The sequence below is a fragment of the Amyelois transitella genome, chromosome Z (assembly GCF_032362555.1).
Source record: "Amyelois transitella isolate CPQ chromosome Z, ilAmyTran1.1, whole genome shotgun sequence".
In the NCBI taxonomy this organism is placed as follows: Eukaryota; Metazoa; Arthropoda; class Insecta; order Lepidoptera; family Pyralidae; genus Amyelois; species Amyelois transitella.
In genome coordinates this window covers 5,768,757-5,791,732 of record NC_083535.1, presented here as the reverse complement: position 1 = coordinate 5,791,732, position 22,976 = coordinate 5,768,757, and the positions used below count along the sequence as shown (strand labels likewise).

Below are 22,976 nucleotides of genomic sequence, written 5' to 3'. Positions count from 1 at the left end.
ACCAAAATACCATCTCCTTGTTTATATTACTCGTACTTTGAGACTTATACCCAGGAATACTGTTAATGATGATAAATATGTTAATCTCCTCACCTGTGAGGTAATGAGCGTGGGGTCCAGGTTGCGGCGTCATGTGTGGTGCTATGAGAAACGGCGTAGGGTAGTACGTCGGCGGTGGCCACATATATTAAAATACTGTTAAAGATGATGAAAAATAAGTTTAACTCCTCACCTGTGTGTGGTGGTGAGCATGGGGCCCGGGGTGCGGTGGGATGTGTGGTGCTCTGAGCAACGGCGGCGGGTGGTACGGCGGCGGCGGCGTCCGGCGCGGGCCAGCCTGCAACCAACGCATTCAATCTTGCCACGGATATTTGGAGAACCTTGAACTGTGTCTTAAGTGATGTGGTTTTGGGTTGTAAACGCTCATTATTATATTGTTCACATTGCATATTTTCTCAGGAAGTGAATATTGTAAGTAATTATTTTGGGAAATAAGGTTTTTTAACGTTAAACGTAAAATATTAAGTGTACGATCCAGGATTATACGAAGCAAAACATTATCTGATGTTATTATGAGATGAGTACCCCTTAATTATAACTTTTGGTTTTCGGCTAATGGTATGACAAAGGTTAACGGCTTTTTTATTCGTACTGAGGTAGTCATAGATCTGACAGACAGATTTATTATAATTTCTAGGAGTACGAAGCTGATAAATGAACTACTAAAAGAACTTTGTTTAATTCATTCATCATCTAAACAAGTTAATCATCAGGTTAAGTTTTTTTAATACTGATAAGTACAAATTAATTAAGAGTTTAACTAATTAATAAACTCTAATTGTCAAAAGTAGTGCGCTTACGTAATTCTATTTCGGTTCAACTACATACTGTTGGTAAGTGAAAGTGATAGGGGAGAATATTATATATTCTTCTATTCCCTGAATCATTATTACCTCTTTATTAAAATTACCTCTTTATCAACATTACCTTTTCATATTTATAGGCGATCCAACTGCCTCCATAACTTGATAGGTATAATTGGGTCGTATAATACTGGCTACCTTTTCGAATTTACGGGTCATGTTGACCGACTGCATTGCAATTTACTTATATAACCCTTTAGAAGTAGTTTAGCACACAAAATAATAAGAAGAGTCTGTTATTGCTTGTTATTTGTAAAAACAATCCGTGACCCAGGCATCAGATTTAGCATTTATACAAATTTCATATACATTTTTCAGGACGACTTACCCATATGCTAACCCCATTGGGTATCATGAATCAAAAGCTGTTCCATGACTTTTCTTGTCAATGTCGTGTTGTTAAATACAAATAATACAAAAAATAAAGTCAAAAAACAATCGCGCAGCAGATGGTACCATCACTCTGCAAGCATTCGCATAGCTTAACATTAACAAGTAAAAATACCTGCAACAAACTTACTGTATACGTAAAGCATAGGGGCGTACCTGCATAGAATTTCCAGGACTTCCTTGATCAGAGCCAGGCGGCGTCAGCGGAGACATGTAGACGAGCCTCGAAGGTGCGTACTTAGCGAAGGAGGGCGGCGGCGGTTGCTGGGGCTGGTGCGGCGGCGGCTGAGGGTGCGCATACGTCGGCGGCGCGCACAATCTCTCCGTCTTGATTTCCAACGGACTGAGTAGCGGTGTCGCACACTCTTCCAGCAGAGGATCGTCCGCTTCCAGTTTAACATGCGTGGTGCCCAACGACGCGAGCATGTTCGCGTTCTCCGGGTCGATGTTCCTGATGGACGAGGCGATGTCCTCCCACAGGGCCGGCGCCGGCCGGAGGAAGGCATCGTCGCGGGAGGTGGTACCGCCGTCGAAAAGGTCCATGTGCGCGGGCGCCAGCGCGGCGCCCTCCTGCTTGCACAGCAGCGTCTCTAACTCCGATGTCTGCAAACAAACATCGACTGGTTATTTACCCAATGCCTCACAAAACTTACTTGTTTCGCAGGATTACGATCTAACATAATGAAAATCCTGTTTGAATGCAATTCAAGCGATTGCAACGTATCACATAATTCCATGAGAAATTTATTATGCTAAGCCTTTGATCACAAAGACCCAATCCCAGAGGGCGAGAGGATTTCAAACGGACAATGCAATTCATGGCTTTAAATTGCCGCTCATGCATTTAATGGTGATGGTGGACAACGCTAATGTCGCTTTGTTATATAAATCAAACACTTATCAAAATACCACAGACGTATTGAAATCAAGTATGCTATCTACCAAAAGTTCTTATTAAATCGTAAAGAATACAGAACTAGAAACATTATTTTTTCTTGTAATTTCTCGCTACGGAACGTCTACGAAAGTGCTACGGAGTTATCAAAATGTTATGTTTAAACATTTTTAAAAGATTATCTTCTTAACGATGACTATATTTAAAAATAAACTTAAAAATTAAAAGGAAACAACATAACATTAATTCTATGTTCAAATGATTTTGATAAGGCCGCAGGTCAAAACTACATCTCAAAATACTTCATCAACAGAATGACAAATCTGTAGGATTGCAAATGATACCATTAGTCAACTGGTCCAGATGGGACGCGTGATATTATGTGGATTCCGATAATTCTCGTGCGAGAGGAGCTCAGGTAGGCATTAGCATACAATGACATGATGCGGGACTCATAGAATTCCAAATAATATGAGGCTATAGAAGTGACAGTATTGGTGTGGACGAGAACTGATTGGTTGTGTTGTGACTCTATTACGTTTTCACATTACGAGTACATCTCAAGGGTGATAACTGAAATCAGCGATTTTGTACTCTTTCACTACAAACAGATCACCGAGTTATAACCCTTTCGACTTGCTGCATAGCATATCTATTGTGTTGTTTCATATCTGTAGCATTGTCACATAAATGTTTTATCTTTATATCTATCATCGCAATTCTAAGATTTATTTGACAGGTTCGCAACTGCGCAGAAAACTTCATGTGATGCAAAACGACGACAAATCTTCAGGTTATAAGTATAGCTTCATATTAAAAATGTCATTTTATCCGATTTCTAAATGCAGTACACGTGACGACTGACTGCCATAGGCCACGGGCTGTATAGGAATTTGACAAAATCTCTTTGTTTGTCTTCATGCATACACTAATTTATGCAAGGATTTTGACTTAGCAATGGCAATTTAAAGGTACCTATCGATTTAAGTTACTAGAACACCTGACAAAGTACCATGATTGACTAGTCCTAAAAGAAGTATAAAATGGCGCCTTGGCAAAAGGTGTTCAAAAAATGTATTAAAATAGATTCATTTTCAAAATTTTTTAGTTGGTTATATCAGTCAAAAAAGCAACACCTATAAATCCGTTTATAAGTCTTTCCCTTGATCGATTTTTACTATCTACGTGGAGGAAATGCAGCATAAATTCTAGTAAGGAGTAAAACACGTGATGGCATTCACGCGTTCGAAGCCGCGGGTATCAGCTAGTTAAGTCAATATTTATTGATTATTTGGTAAAATTATCATCAACATGGTCTGTTCTGAACATCATAGAACATAGACATCTGAAAATTATTCCTATTTTTATGTCAAATGCAGTTACATAGTTTTAGCATAAGTTACATTTGTAACTTTGTATTGGTTATTTGTCATTTCACCAGGAAGTGGTGAAATCAAAATAAATCTCTACCTAGTCCTAGGTAGGTCTAATAACTACTGACTTCGTAATTATTAGTTTTGCGCTTCATTTACCTTATACTACCTATATTACAGATGCAATCTACCTATTCTACACTTAGCCTAACCTTAAAACTAATGACAGCCTTTGGTTGTCGAAAGCTTATAACCGGGAACGAAGGAGCAACCATACCCAGTTTCGGCCGCTTCACTTATTGATCAGCCCCCTCTGGACGTAGGCACAGAAACGTACTGAAATTCGACTTCAAGTTAAGGAAAACCCGCCCGCGGGCGAGCTTCATGATAGTTGTGACGTCACTCCGCCTGTAGCCCACAGATGGCGCCACAGATACTTAAAAATATGTATTTCTGATTTATTTATTCTCAAAATAATCAAACTTGTAATAGAGACTAACGTAATCTAATAAATTCATTACATAGTCTTCAGGATTGTTTTACGTTCTGCTACTTTAAAAATACATAAAATTATATCTGTTTTCTGATATACTTTCTTGCTCAAAGTGGCCATTTTTAGCAATAATTGTCATTACAGCTTGTAGGTAATTTAAAGCAAACCATTAGAATACTACTCCAAAAACTTGCTTGGAATGGTAGCTGTGCACTAAAAAGTAATATTTTAACTTTCGTGTTGGTTTTGGATTTTTTGATTTAATTCAAAACTCGCGCTAGTGTATGAGCGGCACTTAAATGTTTTGATTGTCATTTGTGTATCATAAATATTTATTTTATTGATTTCAAAATAAAAAATATAAAAATACGGATCTCAATTAAACAACCAGAAGAGTCTATTGTTATATTTGTACGAGTATATCTAATTCCTGCGGTCCGCTAACTAAGGACCCAGATCTTGGTGAAAAGTTTTTAATCATGATCTGACCGAAGTTGATCTAGGTTCATCGATCATGGTAAATTATAGGTATCTATATAAATTTAGGTAGAGCTGTAGTCTATATCGATTCATGGCAGTGAAATTGAAGTAATTTGGTTGAAATATTGCATATCGATATTTCGCCGTAGCATAAGTATTCTTCTATTGTCGAACATGCACCGATTACGGTTCTAATAATGCATATATTTAACACAGAAAGAGGCGATTGATTCCGAATATGTTTTGAATATTTTATAGCGTCATTTGAATATGTCTCGTAAATCCGAAGACTTTACACAAAGCAGAATGCTGTTGCTCGCTCAGTTTGAAAGCATTTGATTTTGTTGCCGTTAAGCATAATTTCACCATGAATATTATTCATAAATTACTTCTTAACTTCATAATATTCTAATTAAAATTTGATTAATCAAGAGTTAACGTATACTTACCATGATATACCTAGAACAGAAATAGTTTTAAAAATATGAAATAGGTATTTTTAAATCTATGCCATTTTTATGTTAATGTTCTGCCTGTGAATATTATATAAAGCTCTTAAAAGATTAGCATTCATAATTGTTAATAATCTACTAGTGCATACAAAAAAAAATGAATTTTCGCAAACTCACTTACGTTTGTGAAAATTAAAAATTTTGATATGGTTTTCCGTGTTCCACGCAAAATAGTGGCGCTTTCTGTTTAAATCCTTCCAAAGAAGTAAACCATATCGCGTTCTATTTTGAGGCAGCGCCATCTCGGGAGGAATGTATTAAATATGATCACCACATCAAAATAGCAAAAAATACCTACCTATTATCTTACGTTAAATCGAAAATTGAATATGATTATTCAATTCTCTGTTTTTGAAAATAAAAAGATTAACATTATCGATCAACCCGCCGTCTGAGTACCTACGTATGCGATAGTACCTACGTTCTATGTAGAATGATACTCATATTTATTCAACGTATTTATATCTTACCTATAGGTATTATTTATAAATGGTGTAGTATGTAAATAAGTTTATCAATAGGCTATCGTTATTGTCTTATCTGTATTAGAATTTACTTTACTATTACACATTTTAAACAACTAGCTTTTTATTTACACAGGGATGATTCAAACTTTTTGGAAAAATTTTACCCGATGCATGTGGTGTTATTCTATAGTGTAGGGTACACTATAGAATAATACCACTTCATGTCCTCCATGGATGTCGTAAAAGGAGACGCAAGGAATAGGCACATACCTACTTATTATTTACCTACCTATTCATTTAGTACAACCTTTCTTGCTGGTCTTGTAGCAAAGAAAACACAGTGTTTGCCAGACATTTTTCATCCTGTGCATCTGCACAAAAGGCAATCAAAGGAAAATCTACCAAACATGGGATTCTTAAATTAAAGCGATCAGTTAGTAACCTGTCACAATCCGGTTCTCGTTTCTATCATCGGGCTGTTGGCTCTGTCTTCCCTGTTAAGTACCTATATTAAAAGACTTAGTATATCATATTTATTTACAGGTCGTCTTGTAAAAATGGAGTTAAAGAAAGTTTGCTGAGTGGAGATTTTCATGAACTTTCTCTGATATCGCATCATTCTTATGAGATACTAGCGATCCGCCCCGGCTTCGCATGGGTACCATTTTTACTTATAAGCCTTCATATTGAATCACTTTATCTATAAAAAAAATCATCAAAATCTGTTGTGCATTTAAAGATCTAAGCATACATACATACAGACATAGAGAAAGACCCAGGAAGTGACTTTGCTTTATACAAAGTATGGAGTGATATGGTAAGTCCCTTGAACATTTTTGAACTATCTAAGAGAAAAAGAGAAGACCGGTGATGATGATGTTTAATTAATCATAGGCAATATCTATAAATACTCCATCACGTGTGTGAAGATGGTTCCGAACATTGATAATACGCACATAGTTGCTGCATTAAAAAGTATTTGTTTTATTATGCTTTTCTTTCTGCATGTTCGTGAGAATTTGATTAAAAGTAGTCCTATTCTAATGTTTCCCGGTAGTTTAGAAAAAGACTACTCCACCTCTTTTATGGATGTCGTCTTAGGTAAACTAGGGAAATGTTACTAAGGAAATAAGCACATCCAACTTGTGCAAGCTTCCTTAAAAAGTTGCCAGATGCTTCCTTTCCCGCGCTGATTAAATAAGCAAAGCCGTTGTTGTTTGACGAACTGATGATTAGACGCAAAAATTACTTTACAATGGTTCTATTTTTTCTTTTGCGATACGGAACCCTATATAAAGGAATTAACCTAATGACAGATGACAGCTAACACCTATCTCTGATGTCACTGTTGAGCATTCACGACTTTCATTCACAAATCAATAGACATTCATTAATCTATGATGGTGTGGGTGTCTGCTTGTTTATAGTATTTTTTTAATACGCACTTATAATGGTTATAATGTTGGTGGGGAAGATTGTTTTATAGATTTTTCCATTCACAGAGAAAGCGTAAGCATTGCAGATAATGAATGTGTAAATAACAAACCGGTCCAAGTATTAAAAAAAGTCATATTATTAGACTCGTTTAAGAATGCCAATGAAAAAGAATGTTCCCTCTTGGCCTGGTTAGTGCCGGTGGCGCCCGGCACTCTCTGGAGAAGAGCCCGGGGTCCTTTGGTCGCTATCCTGGATTGAGTAAGAAAAGCGGGGTTTTTAAACGAAGCTACTCGCGTCTGATCTCCGCGATCTCATTCGCAGGGGTACCTAATCTAGCCTCTAAGTAAATCTTAGCCTAGCCTATTATTGGATTAGCAATCAAATTAACGTACTCTCATAATTTAAAACAAAGCTATTGATACATATATATGACCATGGTATTGGTAGATTCTTCAAGAGAAAGATCTCTACCTAGTTGGTAAAAAACAGTTGTTTGTTATTGAACATTTCCGATTACTAACCATTATATGACCGATCGCGTTTTCATTAAAAGCAATCGTTATCAGCTTGTTTACCCTCCGAGTGAGTCTGAGCGGGGCGGTGTCGCAAGCGCAGGTACCGGCCGGTCCGCGCGAATTCCTTGCGTGACCTTTGCCGAGCGACCGATTGCGCAGCGGCTCCTCCGGCGTGGCTAGACGAACTTAGGCAACCGCCCATAGACTAGCGACTTTCAGAACCAACTCTACTTCTTTGACTTCGTCTACTCCAATACTGCGATCTCGATCGAAAATGTTGCGAAACGGATCCTCCTTTTACGATTCTGTGGTCATGCAGTGCAGAAGTGCAGAGGATTATGTCAAAAAGGGGAACTATGGCCTGAAATCAGATTGACCTACGAACTTAAGTACTTATGACGCAATTAGAAACACCTCACGAAGATTAATATTATTTTTTGTTCTAAGAACAAGAACTAAAAATAAAATTTATTAAAACGGTTAAGCTAAGCCGTAGCACTACAAAACACTTAAGCAGTGACTCTTTTCCGATTCGTTACATAAGTTTGAATACTGCCTCGGATTATTTGTTTTTATGTCCCTTATAGTATTCATTAGTAATTAAGTAACTTTGTAGGTATTGAAAACTTTTCCTTTTCTCTTTGTTTTTTGCAGCAACTATTTAGTAGAACTATATGTACATACATGCAATCTCTTTGTGTAGAACCCATTTATTTATCCAACTATTCTTTACAACGGGCGACGTGCTAGGTGCTTTATTCGCTTCAGTTTGGCTCATTTACGAAGTCTGCTATATCAGTTGGCTTATTATGGGCCAGACCATTGTGTAATACAACCTGCCTTTGCCCCTCAGATGAAGAAAGGAGCATTAGTACCATTACCAGATCGTATTATTGCCTGCCGATATTTATTTTCGTCATTGAATTGGTCTACTTTTGCCTATCTATAGGTCAATGACTTCGTGTTCTCTCTCGGTGGATTAGATACTTGCTAAATTAAAATTTATTATGGCAATTATTTCTCGGATAAATTAGATTTCCTCTCGAATATATATATAATATATATACTTATAGGTACATATTACATTTAATATTTACAATAAAATAGTTGGTTAATTACTGAAATCATTATCATATTAACTATTGTTACAAATTGTTTAAGATCACAGAGTCCATAAGAAGTATTATATTTACGAAAAAATGTCAAACAAATTTACTTTATGAATGAGTGCAACGAACTATAATCTAAGTAACTTAATTCAAGCCGTATTTTAATGTTGCAATAATTAAAACACAATAGAAATTTTGAAAATAAATCAAGAACGAAATTCTATTGACATTGTAGAATAAAACATGATATCATGATGACGATTGCCTGAAGGTAGTCACCCAAAAGAAAGAGTCTCGGCTGCGAGTTGTGATTGGCTGATAGCTAGATAATAAGCGTGACGCGAAGTTAACAGTACCAATTAAAAAATCATCCAATGTGGCACTTTGTCCAGGTGCTATTTTAATTCGGTAACTTATACCTTGAGTTTTTTGTATGAATTAAAAGGTGATTTATTGTCAATTTTTTATATTTGTTTTTTTTTTTATGTTACGTTATGTACTTACCCACATGTGCCTTCATAGCGTGTTTATGATTAATTTCAGCCCCCCGATCACGCTATAAGTGTAAGCTAGAACGCAACTGAACATTCTCGCAAACAGAGCGCGACGATCGAAGTCCATTTTAGGTTGTTTTATCAAAGTTATCCTTAGGCTTAGCTGGTTGTCCACCACGAAGGGAATTATTATTTACATTTCTTAATAATATAGTATCTACATATAATAATGGCTTATTCTTCTGTACCTTCGTTTTTGTGATAAACGTCGCAATCGCGATGCGTCGCGACTCTAATCGCGACCAACCAATGGCGGAGCGCGGCTGATGACGCTAACAAATTACCATTATGTTTGTGCATCTACTGTAACCCCTGTTTGCAGTGTCCGACCTACATAGCAAATGGGTAAATAACTGTTTTCGGAAGCTTGTTACTAATGGTTTCAAAGGAATATGTAGTGTACAATAGCGAACCGATTCAATTTGGGGATTTGAAGTAGGTATATTATTAAGTTTTTAATACCTAACTAAGAACTTAATTTAAGCACTCTGATTGTCGAAGTTGTTTGAAAGATTTGTCTGTTTGCCGTGTCCTGTTCTAAGCCCTTTTTTAACGTAGGCACTCACACCAACTTCAGGCTTTATCCCATAAGGGGTAGACCACCAGTCATAAGACTCGAAGTCCATTCGGAAAGAGAATGAGAAGGTACGAGTATCTTCTTCTAAAAGTAGAATCCCAAGCCTTTCCAGTATGAAAGCTTACCAATTCCGTAGAAAAATCGTCAAAACCACTGAAACTATATTCGCACTGTTTAGAAACGCTATCTACCTACAGCTATTTTCAGCGGCCATTGTTTTTATGTCGACCAATCACGGCGGTCGCGTGCCTCCCCGCAATACTGAAACGTAATTCTCTTGCTTTGTAACAGGGCAACTTTGAAAAAGCACCGCTGTATGTATTGTTAATTAAGCTAATATATATCTTTAGAATGCGTCTCCTTTATATGGAATAATTATAATAGAAACTAATTACCTTTATTAATATTTTATATATCTTAGTCGCTTACAAGCAAAAGCCATTTGGTTATTTAATTAAATATCCGAAAAACTACAATTGAGATTTAGGACTAGGTAAATAATAACTTCAGTATTTTCATTATAATTGTTGCTACGCTTCTTTATTACAGAAATCCTTCTTTAAAGGATATATATAAATATCTACCTTGATGCATGCTAAGTTTTGATTAAATACACTCTGTGGTTTCGGCTGTGCATAATGCATATATTGATCAGACAAGCCCTTTTTACAGTATATTCAGGTAATGAATCTAAATGATTTATGCGTTTTGTATGTTGTACTTCTTATGTTAGATCTAAATCAGAATCTTAATCGTAATTTTTTTTAATAGTAGCGTATCATTTATTACTGAGTTGATGTGACGTCATAGAACCCACCACGTCGTGAAATAACTTAGGGAACCATAAAACGAATGTGAAAGGTCAACTCGGGTCGCTATAGTATTCATATTACCATCAATTTGCCTTGGGGACTGTGTGCTAATTAGCTTTTAAGGGGGCGTCCTTAGAGTCAATAACAGGGATATCGGGTTATTGTTTTAATTTTTTTCTTTGATTGTCACATTTTTATGTCTTTACTATTATTATTATTTGGGTTATTATTTTAACTACGTACTTACATATAGAATATTTACAGCGAAAAAGGAGATATATAGAGGAAAAATATTCTACTAACTCATTTTACTCTTGCAATCATTATATAACAACAATCAAAAGAAGATTATTAATGAAATTGAAGTTTTAAAAGCTTAATAACGGAGGAAAGTAATAATGGCGTGCCACACTTCTCTTGCTCTGTGATCATTTCCTAGGCAGTGCAGTGTCAGTCGGGGGATTATCTGCTGCTCCATACCCAAGTCAGGTCACTAAAGCTACCTATCACAACTTGAATAGATAACAATATGTCGAAAAGCGAACGTATGGCCCCGAAGCAGAGTATCGGTGGGTGAACCCATTAAGCCGGGAGATAGCAGGTCCAAACTATTATTTAATACGAAGTTATAACAACAATAATTGGCCTTAACAACCCCCCTCTAGACATGGCCTTTTCGAGAATACATTATCTTATTTCAGAATAAAAACGTTACCATCCCGTTATGGCATTGTTTGAACAGACGCCTGCTCGCTCTATTTCCATAATTCATCGAACGCCCACGTCCCATTCTTCAATACGCACGCACGAAATTACATTAAATCATATACATACACTTATTACGATGCAGTAAAGGTTAGTTTATCAATAAACAGCGCTATGAAGCTTTGTGGTAGGTGATCAGCACATTGCACGGAAAGATCATAACCTCTCATTTAGGAATTCGTACGGAATAAACTAAATGTTGTTCTCGGCAATAAATTGTATGAACTGCTATCAACTGTCGGCAAATTCCGTTTCGAATAAATTTAGTGAGGACTTATAGATTGGTTTATATTGATTAACCAAATAAGTAAATTGCGTCGTCAGCCACTTACAATCTACAAGAGCATCTATAAACTTTTCTTCATCTCTTACTCTTTTATAGTAAATTTTCGAAAACCTGTATAGTAGCTATGAGTCAGAACCCGTTTTTATACAGACTGAATACATTTTAACTTGAAAAAAAAAAGGCAACCGAGGAGTGAAGATGCTTTTCAGCAAAACCGTGCAAGGCAGGTCAGCTGTTAGTAAGTCGTCAATTACGTTTAAAGTATGAAAATTAGAGAAGTCTTTATTCAAATTTAAATAAAAAAGAAAAAAATAATTGCGCAATATTAGGTGAAGATGACTTTGGTCTGAATGGACTCGCCGGTATTCATTACATACATTCGAATGAAACAGAACTGCTTTTCCTCTAGGAACAGACAATAAATACAAATTACTGTTAAATTGAAACTTATGGCAGCGAAATCAAGGCCTGCTATAAATCAAACTATTAATTGAAAGTGCTCGTATTATTTTAAACCTATCAACACCCCTCACCACATTGCAAGGGGTGAATCACACCTGCATTTATTGCATTACATAACGTAAACCTAAAGAAAGCACAATCGGCTGATTGACATAATGATAGATGGACTCAACCCTGAACTGGTTATTTTATCCACAGTTACTTGGATATCATGGGTATGGGAAATTTCATCTGATACACTTACATTTCTTATAACTTAGTTCTTTAATATAAAAATACGCTTCTGAAATATAAGTCTGCAAATTTTAAAATATGTTATACTTATATCTCATTAAACTGTAATTTTCTAGTTTTCGATTAATCTGTATAATATACTATACAAAAATATAAGTCGTCATAAGTAACAATTCATTCAATCACATCACTCTTTCATTCATTCTTCATCATCATCACAGTTACCCTTAGCGTAAAAGCCTTAAAAATTCTAAGTACCTAGTTAGATTTATCTTACTAATTTTATCCTACTAATTAGATTTATCTTTTTATAGTATATAAAAATCGTAGACATGTTGATCTCGATGATGATGATGCCTTTACAAGCTAACGATATTTTGATAGATATATAATAGGCTTATAAACTTGGGATTCTTCTTTTAAGCGCTGGGCTAGCAACCTGTCACTATTTGTATCTCAATTCTATCATTAAACCAAACAGCTGAACGTGGCCTATCAGACGTCAAGGCTATTGGTTCTGTCTATCCCGCAAGGGACATAGACTTGATTATATAACAGTTCTTCGCTGGATACCCTTAAAACTTATGACAACTATAACTAATAGTAATAACATTTTATAGTCGGCACATAGCTGGGAGCAAGTTATATCTGCTGTAGGGCGGCGTAGGGCGGGCGGGAACCGCGATCGATACCCAACGCCGCCCACCGGCTGTGGAGCACATGCTCACACCATTTTTTATGCGAAACCGACTTCAAATTATTATATATCTGTTTCTTTGATTTTATAAAATATATATAATAAGTAAATATATCCCTTATTGTAAACGAACTTTGAACAACGAGAGATAATTAATAATTACACTTTTAATGCATAAGTCTATATTATTCTCTACATAATTATTATTATTATATAGAGAAATAACTAGATAAAGCAGATTAAATAAATAAAATAGGTAAAAAATGGTTCTCCACTTCCTAACATTCTAACTTTCAGCATAACCAAAGCTCAAACCGAGGCATTCGATGTGAGTGCCTTACAAAATGACTACTACGGAATAGCGGTGGCATATACATATAAATTAGTGTTAAATTATGTGAGTGTCAGAAAATATAACGCGGTCCCACGGCAGCGGTAAATCGATAAATGAGCGTAATTCGAGTAATGTTTACATTTCCCATAATTTTCGGTGTAGCGAGGGAGGCGAGGGTGGCCGCCGACTTTCGCCACAAAAAACTACTCATTTGTTGATTCGGTGAAAGTAAAATAAAATCATATTCCTAGCGATCATATTAGTTGCTTTTGAACTTAGTAATTGGGCTGATATATAAATTAAATTTTTGTGAAAACATGTTTACGCATCTTTCAAGACTACATCTTTACACTTGCATACTAAAATTTATTGCCCAAATTCATCAAAATTGTTACCATTGCTCTTCTATTAAGTCTACTCTTTAACAGAACTAACATAACATCAGAATGAACCTTTCATCAGAATGAAAGAATACAAAGAATGCCCCCAATTTGATTTATTATCTAAAGAAGAGAGCGTAATAAAATAAGCGTTCAAAAAACTTCCTGAAAATTTAAGTGACCAAATATGTTTTTTATATATATCAAAGCATGGCACAAACAAAAGATGTTAAAGGTACCTATGTCTATATGTTAGCACATTAGTTATTTCAATGACAAAATATATGAGAGAAAAGAATCAGTACTTAGTTGTGTAACTTACAAAGAAAGTTATGATTTACCTATCTTCTAAATTATCAGGCAGTCATCAGTAAGTACCAACCAAAGCCTAAACAATAAATCAAACGTGCTGCAAGATGCTTTACATTGTTATATGATACTTTTGTAAATTTATTCTAAACTATTAAAATCTCGAGAAATAGCATGAATCACTCGCTTTGAGACCTACTTCTTTCGGTGTCACAACTTTCGACAAAAAGAAAAAAAAATAGTGCCTTAAAAGTTTGTTTTTCACGCGTTATTTACTAAATTAATCTTCTTAAAATTTTGCATATGTTTTATTAAAATCAAGAGAAGGCTATAGGGCACTTTTCACCCCAGTTAAAACTAAAGTTCCCGTGGAATTTGAAAAACCTATATTGTAGGTGGCACTTAATGCAAGCGAAGTGAAGCGAAGGCGAAGCTGCGGATATAAGCTAATTTTAAATAGTGGTAACTAATAATTTTCGGTTAAAAGGTTAAAAATTTTCCCTCCTAGGTGTTATAGTATTGAGTACAACAAACATACGTAAATCATATCTCTTTCCCGAAGGTGCAGTCAGAGACTATCTTTTCACTTGGCACTATCCCTGCATTCTTCTTTAGCTTCATCCACATTCACTAATCTCTTCATGAAAGCTCCTTGATTTCAGGTACTCAATAATTTGGCCAGGACGTCCCGTTTAACTAGGTGGGAGTTATTAATTAAGTATAATTAATTATTTCACTAATAATTAAAAGCCGTTTTTATAATTAATAGAACAACTTTTATCTCTGACATTAAATATATTTGCATAGTATGTTAAAGTATATTTTTAGTTACAAAGGCTTCTAATGTATGCAAGTACTTTAATTGGTTTTAGATGTATATAAACTAGAAAATGAACGAAAAAATAGGCTAACTAATGAAAACATATAAAGTACCATTAAGTTCTAGGTTGTTAGTATTATCCTACTTATGTCATGTAAAATAGAACCTGGTACTTATTTATTCCAAAATTCCTAAGCTAGTACTTAATAAGTTTCTAAGAAATACTCATTTTACAAAATGAGATATATTTTTAGTATCACTTTTGATTGATGAATACCTATTATTGTTTTTATCTCAGTTATGCCCCAAGCTTTCTTCCACTAGGGTCAGAAGGAAACGCATAAAATGTCAAAATGGGTGTACTACGCATTACCACTGACAATAAATCTGTTTCAAATCTAAATTGGAACCAAAAGGGCACGCGGAAAAACTTCGTTAGCTGCGAACAAATAACCCGAATCATCATATGCATATTCATGAAACATCCCCAGTGTGGGGCAAAATGTATAGCTTCTAACATATTAGGAGCATCGCATGTCGCTCTTTCCGTGACCAGGCAGTTTTACACCTGGCGAGGGGCATCGGGGGTTTGTGGGGATAATGGGGTAAGGAGGGGGTCAAAGGCACCGTTTGCCAGCGGTCAGCTATTAATGAATGCGCCCATAATGTTTATTGTACCCGCTGAGCGTTTTGGTAATGCTTGTTACTCATCGTTTTTTAAATTAACCAATTTTATGTGACTGCATCGCAGTTAGTTCCAATGACTGACTAATTGTTTTATTTGTGTGTTAAATTAAATATTAATAAATAAGTCAATAGATGTTTTCATTTTTAGATTAATTTACACAAATATAATAAAATCCGTGGAGTTATAATTTGGCAACTTGATTTTTAATCAGCAGATTTGTGTTGTTGAAAGAAATTAAATTGGTCATTCATTATTCTTGATCTTCCCAAACAAGCCTTTGCCGTAAAACACAAACAAAAGACTTGAGCTCTGGATTTTTGTCTCTTCCGCGACCATTAAATCACAATTCTGAATAATATAATGAGAGAGATCCCTTTTATAAATAACTATAAACTAACATAAAACAAAGATACGACTTTTTGCCTTGTCCATGCAAGAAGTCTTTGCATAGATTACTTTAAAAAACTGCGTTTGATTTTCACCCTAGCACCGTCACCACGAGGCGACACGGCGCGAGCCGAGGGGTCACAATTATCACGTGCCATCGTTTACACATTTGACTCGGTTTTATTATAATAATGAAATTATTACAAACACGGCGGTCGCGTGTCGGGTGCCGGTCGACCCCACTCGGGCATCTCCATTACCTCATTAGATAGTCGTGATCATCACTAGGGTTGCTTTTACTTTTTAATTTGATGAGGCAACGGCAATACTTTATTGTAAAAGGGTGTGATTTTTACGAGCGCAGCGAAAACAATCACGTTTTGACTTTCAGATAAATACTTCGCTATTAGATCGAATCAGATATATTAAATACATCGATTCTTGTAACACGATTTACTTATAGTCATTTCGTTGATGTTTCTAGGATGCCGAGATTTATTGATTGTAATATCTATTGCAAATGCTAATCAGAAATAATTTATTGTTATTAATCGTTATATTACAATATTATTTAGGACAACACCACAAAATACGATTACATAAAGTTAAAATTGCGTTAACGTACCTACATAAATAAGCAATTTGTTTTAAAATTACATAATATTATTTATTTAAATATTCATACTCATATTAAATTAATAATAATAATTTTGAAAATACTATTTATTCCTAACTTGCCTTCTATTACCGCTTGCGTACCTACTTCTAAATCATAAAATATAGCAACAGAGATTCTAGGTATCTTTTATAGTGTTGTTGAGTTATTATCTCGTAAGCGTACCTCAAGTTTCGAACTTACTTCGAGGCTTACTCAATCTGTGTAACATAAATAGACTTATGAAATAAAATCACTGATGTATTTACATCCAATATTTCTTTAAAAAAAAAAGAACGGCACTTCAAAATCAATTAAGAGGTTCTGGCCGACAACAATCTGGCAAGAAGGGGGTTGGTGGCGGTCTGCTAATTAGCTAATGGAAGTCATGTCTCCCCCCGCCCCCACGAGTGCTGGTTCCCCCGCATTCGCCTGTAATGGATTGTGGCACGCGCGTCAACTGGTCTCGGATCCGATTGCCTTTGCGATTCCAATTCTTTTTTAAAGTTATTGTTTTGTTTGTAACGACACTATTGACAATACAAAGAAAATAATTTCTTTATAAATAAAAATAACTAAAATAAATTGACCTTATGTAATTTATCAATACAATGCGTAGGTTTTATTTTATATATATTAGGTAAGTAGATAGGTTGATGTTGATGTCAACATTTTGTAGAAAGTTGTGGGAGAAAGGAGGTATTAAATGAAGTTTATTTCCGATCTTGTAATAAAATAGGTATGTTCGTACTGGTAATTTGCTTTTGTCTTCTAGAATTAATTTAACTGGAAAGAGTCCTTTGAACTATCAACTAATAGTTTACTCATTGTTTATTTCAGCCCGTTACCGTTATATTTTGAAGGAATCCAATTTAAAGATTTACTTCAGTAAAACATTTCCTTGCACCTAAGTCATTACTTAATTTTCACTCGTTACAACCGTAAATTGTTGGTAATTTTGAAACATTGTAGAGGTGTAGGTTATTGACCTATTGTCAATTGCCGTTTTATGTTATATACCTACATAGTTGAGATATTATCTAAAATTAAGGTCTCGTAATGGAACGGACACTCTTATAGTAGACTGCAATAAAAAACGCATAACTTGTCCGGCGCAAATTGAATGGACTAGTAGAGTAGGTGAGTGGTGATGAACTGGTGTGACAAACTGGAAGCTATTTCGATGAGATTTGGTCCATTTTTGTTTGGCAGGAGACGTTGTCGTAAAACGGTATGGGGTTGTGGGATTACTGTGGCGTATGTCTTGTGGATAAAGGAATCGCTATGGTACGCCAATGTAATGTTATCAAATGTTCAATACAATAATGTAAGTACTCTAGTTATCCCTCGCAATGCTAAAATACTATAAAAATTTGTAGTGTTTAGTATACCTATAAAAGCCTCATAGCTTAATAAGTTTAAAAAAAAATGCCACCCAATAGCTTACGGTAATAGGTTATATCACGTATTTTTTATACTAAGACAGTTATAAATAGCTTCCTTATGCAATTTATGGCATATGCATGGGTTTTTAAATACTCAAGAAAAATAACGTAGACACAAGTCCCGAAATTTCTTTGACCGTGAATCTGTATCATATATTTTTAATTATTAATCTACGGACCTGATGAGTTTATTTCATTTGGATGGAATAGAGATAAAAACAAGTGGTCAAAAAAATTATGTAAATAATTTTTAGTTTCGAAAAAATGTACTTGGATTCGCACTCTTTGTAGGATTTATTTAAATAGGCTACCTTAGATTTCGAGAAGTATCATTAATACTAGATCACAATAAACGTTATTAATTCAAATTAGCGGAGATATCCATCGTCGAGGGCCAGCAGAGCCTACTGAAATAAATATTAATAAGGCCATGTGATGGAGTGAAATGAGTCACGCAGAAACTAGTCTGCCATTGTTGAGCCATGTTTTTAATTAATTTATTAAAGGTTGATGCTCCCTTGGTTAGAACAGGTAACTTCGAAAGATTTAAGTTTGCGAACGAACCTTAAGGGTAAAATTTCATAGTTATAGAAAAATTATTTCTATTGTAATTTAAGGTGTTAGTTATCGATCTAGAAGACTAGACAATAACATGAAAAGATTTAGTTTAAGTAGCATTTACTTGCTGTCTACAGGCTTATGATTGTATTCGATCATTTTTGAAGTATAAGTCTTAATCTGGAATCGAATGTAGTCTGTCCTGTAATTATTTATTTATTTATTTTACTTATTTAATTATCTTAAATTATTTTTTTTTTTTTTTATTTTTTTTTTTTTTTTATAAATATAAATAAATAAATATAAATATATACGGGACAAATTACACAGATTGAGTTAGCCTCGAAGTAAGTTCGAAACTTGTGTTACGAGATACTAACTCAACGATACTATATTTTATAATAAATACTTATATAGATAAACATCCAAGACACAGGCCAATCAGAGAAAGTTCATTTCTCATCATGCCCTGGCCGGGATTCGAACCCGGGACCTCCGGTGACACAGACAAGCGCACTACCGCTGCGCCACAGAGGCCGTCAAATTATTCTACTGCTGGAAATCATATGACGAATATAATCTATCGAAGAACGACTATAACGACAATAATAAATAGATTAGTATATTTAACTTATTTTATTGACAAGGTTTTCCTAAATTATACCGAGAATATGAGTGTATTCGATTGCCCTGCTTTATGTCATCCGTACATAATGTAAAACCAAAAGTTACATGCACAAGAAAGGAGTGCGCGCGCACATTGATAAGTCTAGCTCCCCCACGCGGCCGCCCGCCCAAAGCTGCGATTGGCGCAAGGAAATGGGAAATGTAAGCGTGTGAATAATTTGCCATTACAAAGTATCTATGTATTGTCGACTGTGTATGTGTGCTCAGATTGTATTTACTAATTATTTTATATATTTAATTGAAGCTACAAAATAAAGACGTGCTACGAATGGTAGTTACATTTATTTGATTAATACATATTTTGTTATATTTACTTCACTTTTATAAATTAAAATTGAAAGACACGACGATATGTGAGCTTTAAAATAGAAAATGCCGAAGACTGGACAAAGAGAGAAATAGTGGGACAGTGGACTCGCATCCTGAAGCAAAGATGAGAGAAAATACGAAGGTAGACGTTAAGTGGGCGGCGAGGAAGACCTGCGCTCCCGGAGGTTGGCGGCGCGCTGCCGCTGCATGACGCCCGCCTGCAGCTGGTGCTGCCGGTACATGTACTCCTTGGTCATCGCCTGCGCCGTGAACATCGCCCTACTCCGCTTCAGAATCAAGTTCTTCGGCCCCCAAGTAGGATCCAATTTAAACTCCTCCACAAACCTATTCTTACATGCCGCAACTGTAATTTTTACCAGAAATATCCCGAGCACGATAATAATACAAACCAACAAAGTGATCATTGCCGCATAATCCTGTAATTTGGTCATCGTTGTAAACGAACGGTAAAATTCACTACATAATACGTAACTCAGCAAAACGCTGGAAAGAACCCAAACGGTTTTCATATAACAACCTGGCCTGATTCCTTGCATGAAGTGAACGTCCTCAGCAAACCTTCCCACACCGTACCACACGACAAATACCAGACTTTCTGCAATACCTAGTAATAAAGTAATAAACATGGAAACTTGCCTTAAAATGACAACAATTGTTAAGCCCGTAATTCCCAATAAAGGAATCGTAAGTACAAACAATAATGATATACCAATAAAACGAACTAATCCAGGATATTTTGCAACAGTTTTGGATCTGTCTATTGCTAAATCCATGATGTGCGAAATTAGTACCGTATTCGTTCCCATACCAAACAATGTGGCACTGCCGTAAGCGAGGATCAACCAGCACTTGCGTCCGTCGTATTCGTACATGAGCCGTGGCAATTTCTCGAACATGACAGATAATTCTGTTTTCATGATTTGCGAGGGTGAAATGGTGAATCGGTAGGCGTAGGGGCAGTACATCATGGCGGTGGTGCAGGTGGCGAGCACCACCAGCGTGGAGCAGACGATCACCACCACCACCGTGTTGGAGTAGCACGGCGCGTGGAACGCAGCCAACGAACCCAGGTTGAGGGGCACGCCGGACCCGATGCGCAGCGCGTTCAAAACTTGCTGTATCATACCCGACAACCGGCTTTTCTCCAAGAATATATCCATATCCACATCCAAGGCTTCTTCGAAATATTTCACTATTCCTTTTTGTACCATTGACCCTAGCATGACTGTCGCATAGCCTATTAGTGGGACAAATGTAAACAATTCAGCAGATACTTGCACCGTGCTTCTATTCTTTAAATTACCTAAATACACGATAATACAGATTACAATTGAGGATAGTAACATTCGCCATGCAATAAAAATGGGTTCACCAGACTTCTGTCCTATGACGTAATATCTGAAGTACTGAACCTCAGGAAAGGTGTTATGGAAGTCTTTGCAGTATGAAAAGTATTCCTTAGATCGGAGGCAGTCTTCTCGAACCGAGTAGTTGTTTGCAAGCAAATTGCAATGTTTTGTGTTCCAAGAGCCCCTGCACGAATAAAACGGTATCGGGCTCTCGAAGCTGACCAATAAGAAATGTAGCAAGAACGAGTTATACGTGTGGTTGTTGACGATGATACAGATCTGAACCATTATGTTGAGGTAGCCGATGTGAGACAAGCAAGGTCGCACCTTCCAAACGTCGATGCAATCTCTTTCAGTGAACTGGCTGATGACGAATTCCATGTATAGAACAGGTATGCCTATTAATAAATAGATCAAAGTGTAGGCAATAATGTGTCCCATGGCTCCGTTGGTGACAGCATTGTTGGGCATGGTGATGAAGATGTTGATCCCCAGAGCCTGGCACAGCGCCATCATGAGGAACCCTCGTCGCGACATCAACGTACTTGGCGGTTTGTAATTGAACTCCATTCTGCAGTTTATTAGTGAACACTATTTATGTCAGATACTCTATAAAGAATATATTATTTGTTATGAACCATAGCCTACTTGTTTCAATAAGTACAAGATTATGTTTTTGACAAAACGATTGTGTTAATTTTACCGCTCAGGTGCAACCTTCTCGCATAGGTAATATAGATTACAGGGACGGAGGGATGGCTAGTATTGTGAGTGAAATATTCATTGATATAAGAATTCAATGAGGAAATTTGGATTATTATAGTATGATTATTATGAATAAAAACATGTTGACTAAAAAAGGATGATATACTTTCAGACATTTATAAAAATGGCAGACTCCTTGGCAAGATGGATTTTATCCGCTCAGTTCATTCACTAATCTTTTTATTTATTTAAAAAACTCAACTTTCCTTTTTATAAATGTTTAATTAGTCAACCTTCAGAAAAAATCTAGTTCAGTTTATATTCAAGTAAACAATGGATAAAATATACCTAATGGATGCTATTCTGAAGTCATTACAAAAAGTTCACTGTTCTACTGTCAATCATGAGCAGCTAAGAAAGGCTCATACAAATAGGTAGGTACCTACTACGTACCTTTGAATGAATATGCGGAGGAATGCGCCGCACGCGACCACACACATACGCAACATCTCTTATACGCATGCGAAAAAGCAGACGCACACATGCCTCCAAAAACAGGTTACATACACAAACAGTCAAAACGTCTGCAGTCACGCACACATTTATATATGTACCTATTTAGGATATTCAGTGACAAAAGTTTCTTTTATTATGCGTTGATATTAGTCATACGTTTACAATTCTGAATAACAGAAAAATTTAGTAGCGTCAAGGAATCTGGTAAATATTTTGCAAATAGATATTTAGATAGGCATATTTAGTGATAAAAATCTTATTGTTGTTAACGAATTAAATAAATGCGATTACTTATTTTAATACGCTTTTAACACGAAACACAAATAATATTTGTTTCTGCCCAAAAAACAGAAACTTTTTCTGATTATATAAGCTCTTAATTCTGTAAAAAAAACAAATACACAAATCTAGCCGTAAAACTTTTGGTATCGACGGCCCGCTCTCTTGAATGGCGTAGCCTAGTCGCGAGATTACTATTACCCGTTACTTATCTCAATGAATGGTGCCTCGCTGTATAATGACCAAAAAGCCTTAAACGTGACGAGCTTTTATTTAAAAATGTGATAAGTCTCTTTTGAAATAAAGATCAAATTTGATATGAGAATGATTGCCAAAAAGGCGCACTTGATTTAGATCGCCAGTTTATGATAGAGCATGCCAAGAGGAAGCGGAGACAACACAAATTAATATAAACACCGCGTTATAGACATACAATATGGATGTATTTGCATTTACATAGCATAACGATATTACATATCAGATGTTAAATAGTGCCCTGGGATGTAGCGTTCGGCACCTATCAAAGTTTCAAAAACAATTGACATTTAACTCC

The 22,976-nt window shown here is 35.8% G+C and overlaps 2 protein-coding genes across 4 annotated transcripts in view; both read right to left on the bottom strand.

Moving 5' to 3' along the window:
• Positions 1-22,976, bottom strand: part of LOC106133906 (dendritic arbor reduction protein 1) — a 62,424-nt gene that overhangs the window by 7,977 nt on the left and 31,471 nt on the right. For all 3 annotated transcript variants that reach the window (XM_013333763.2, XM_060953593.1, XM_060953592.1), the window contains exons 3-4: positions 1,470-1,916; positions 233-337 (exon numbers count right to left, since the gene is read on the bottom strand). In XM_013333763.2, the coding sequence (XP_013189217.1) occupies positions 233-337; positions 1,470-1,916 (552 nt within the window). The remainder of the gene's footprint in view (positions 1-232; positions 338-1,469; positions 1,917-22,976) is intronic.
• Positions 19,109-21,590, bottom strand: LOC132903976 (sodium- and chloride-dependent glycine transporter 2-like). Its single transcript, XM_060953755.1, has one exon. It carries the CDS (start codon positions 21,491-21,493, stop codon positions 19,703-19,705), a length of 1,791 nt encoding a protein of 596 aa, XP_060809738.1. The 5' UTR covers positions 21,494-21,590; the 3' UTR covers positions 19,109-19,702.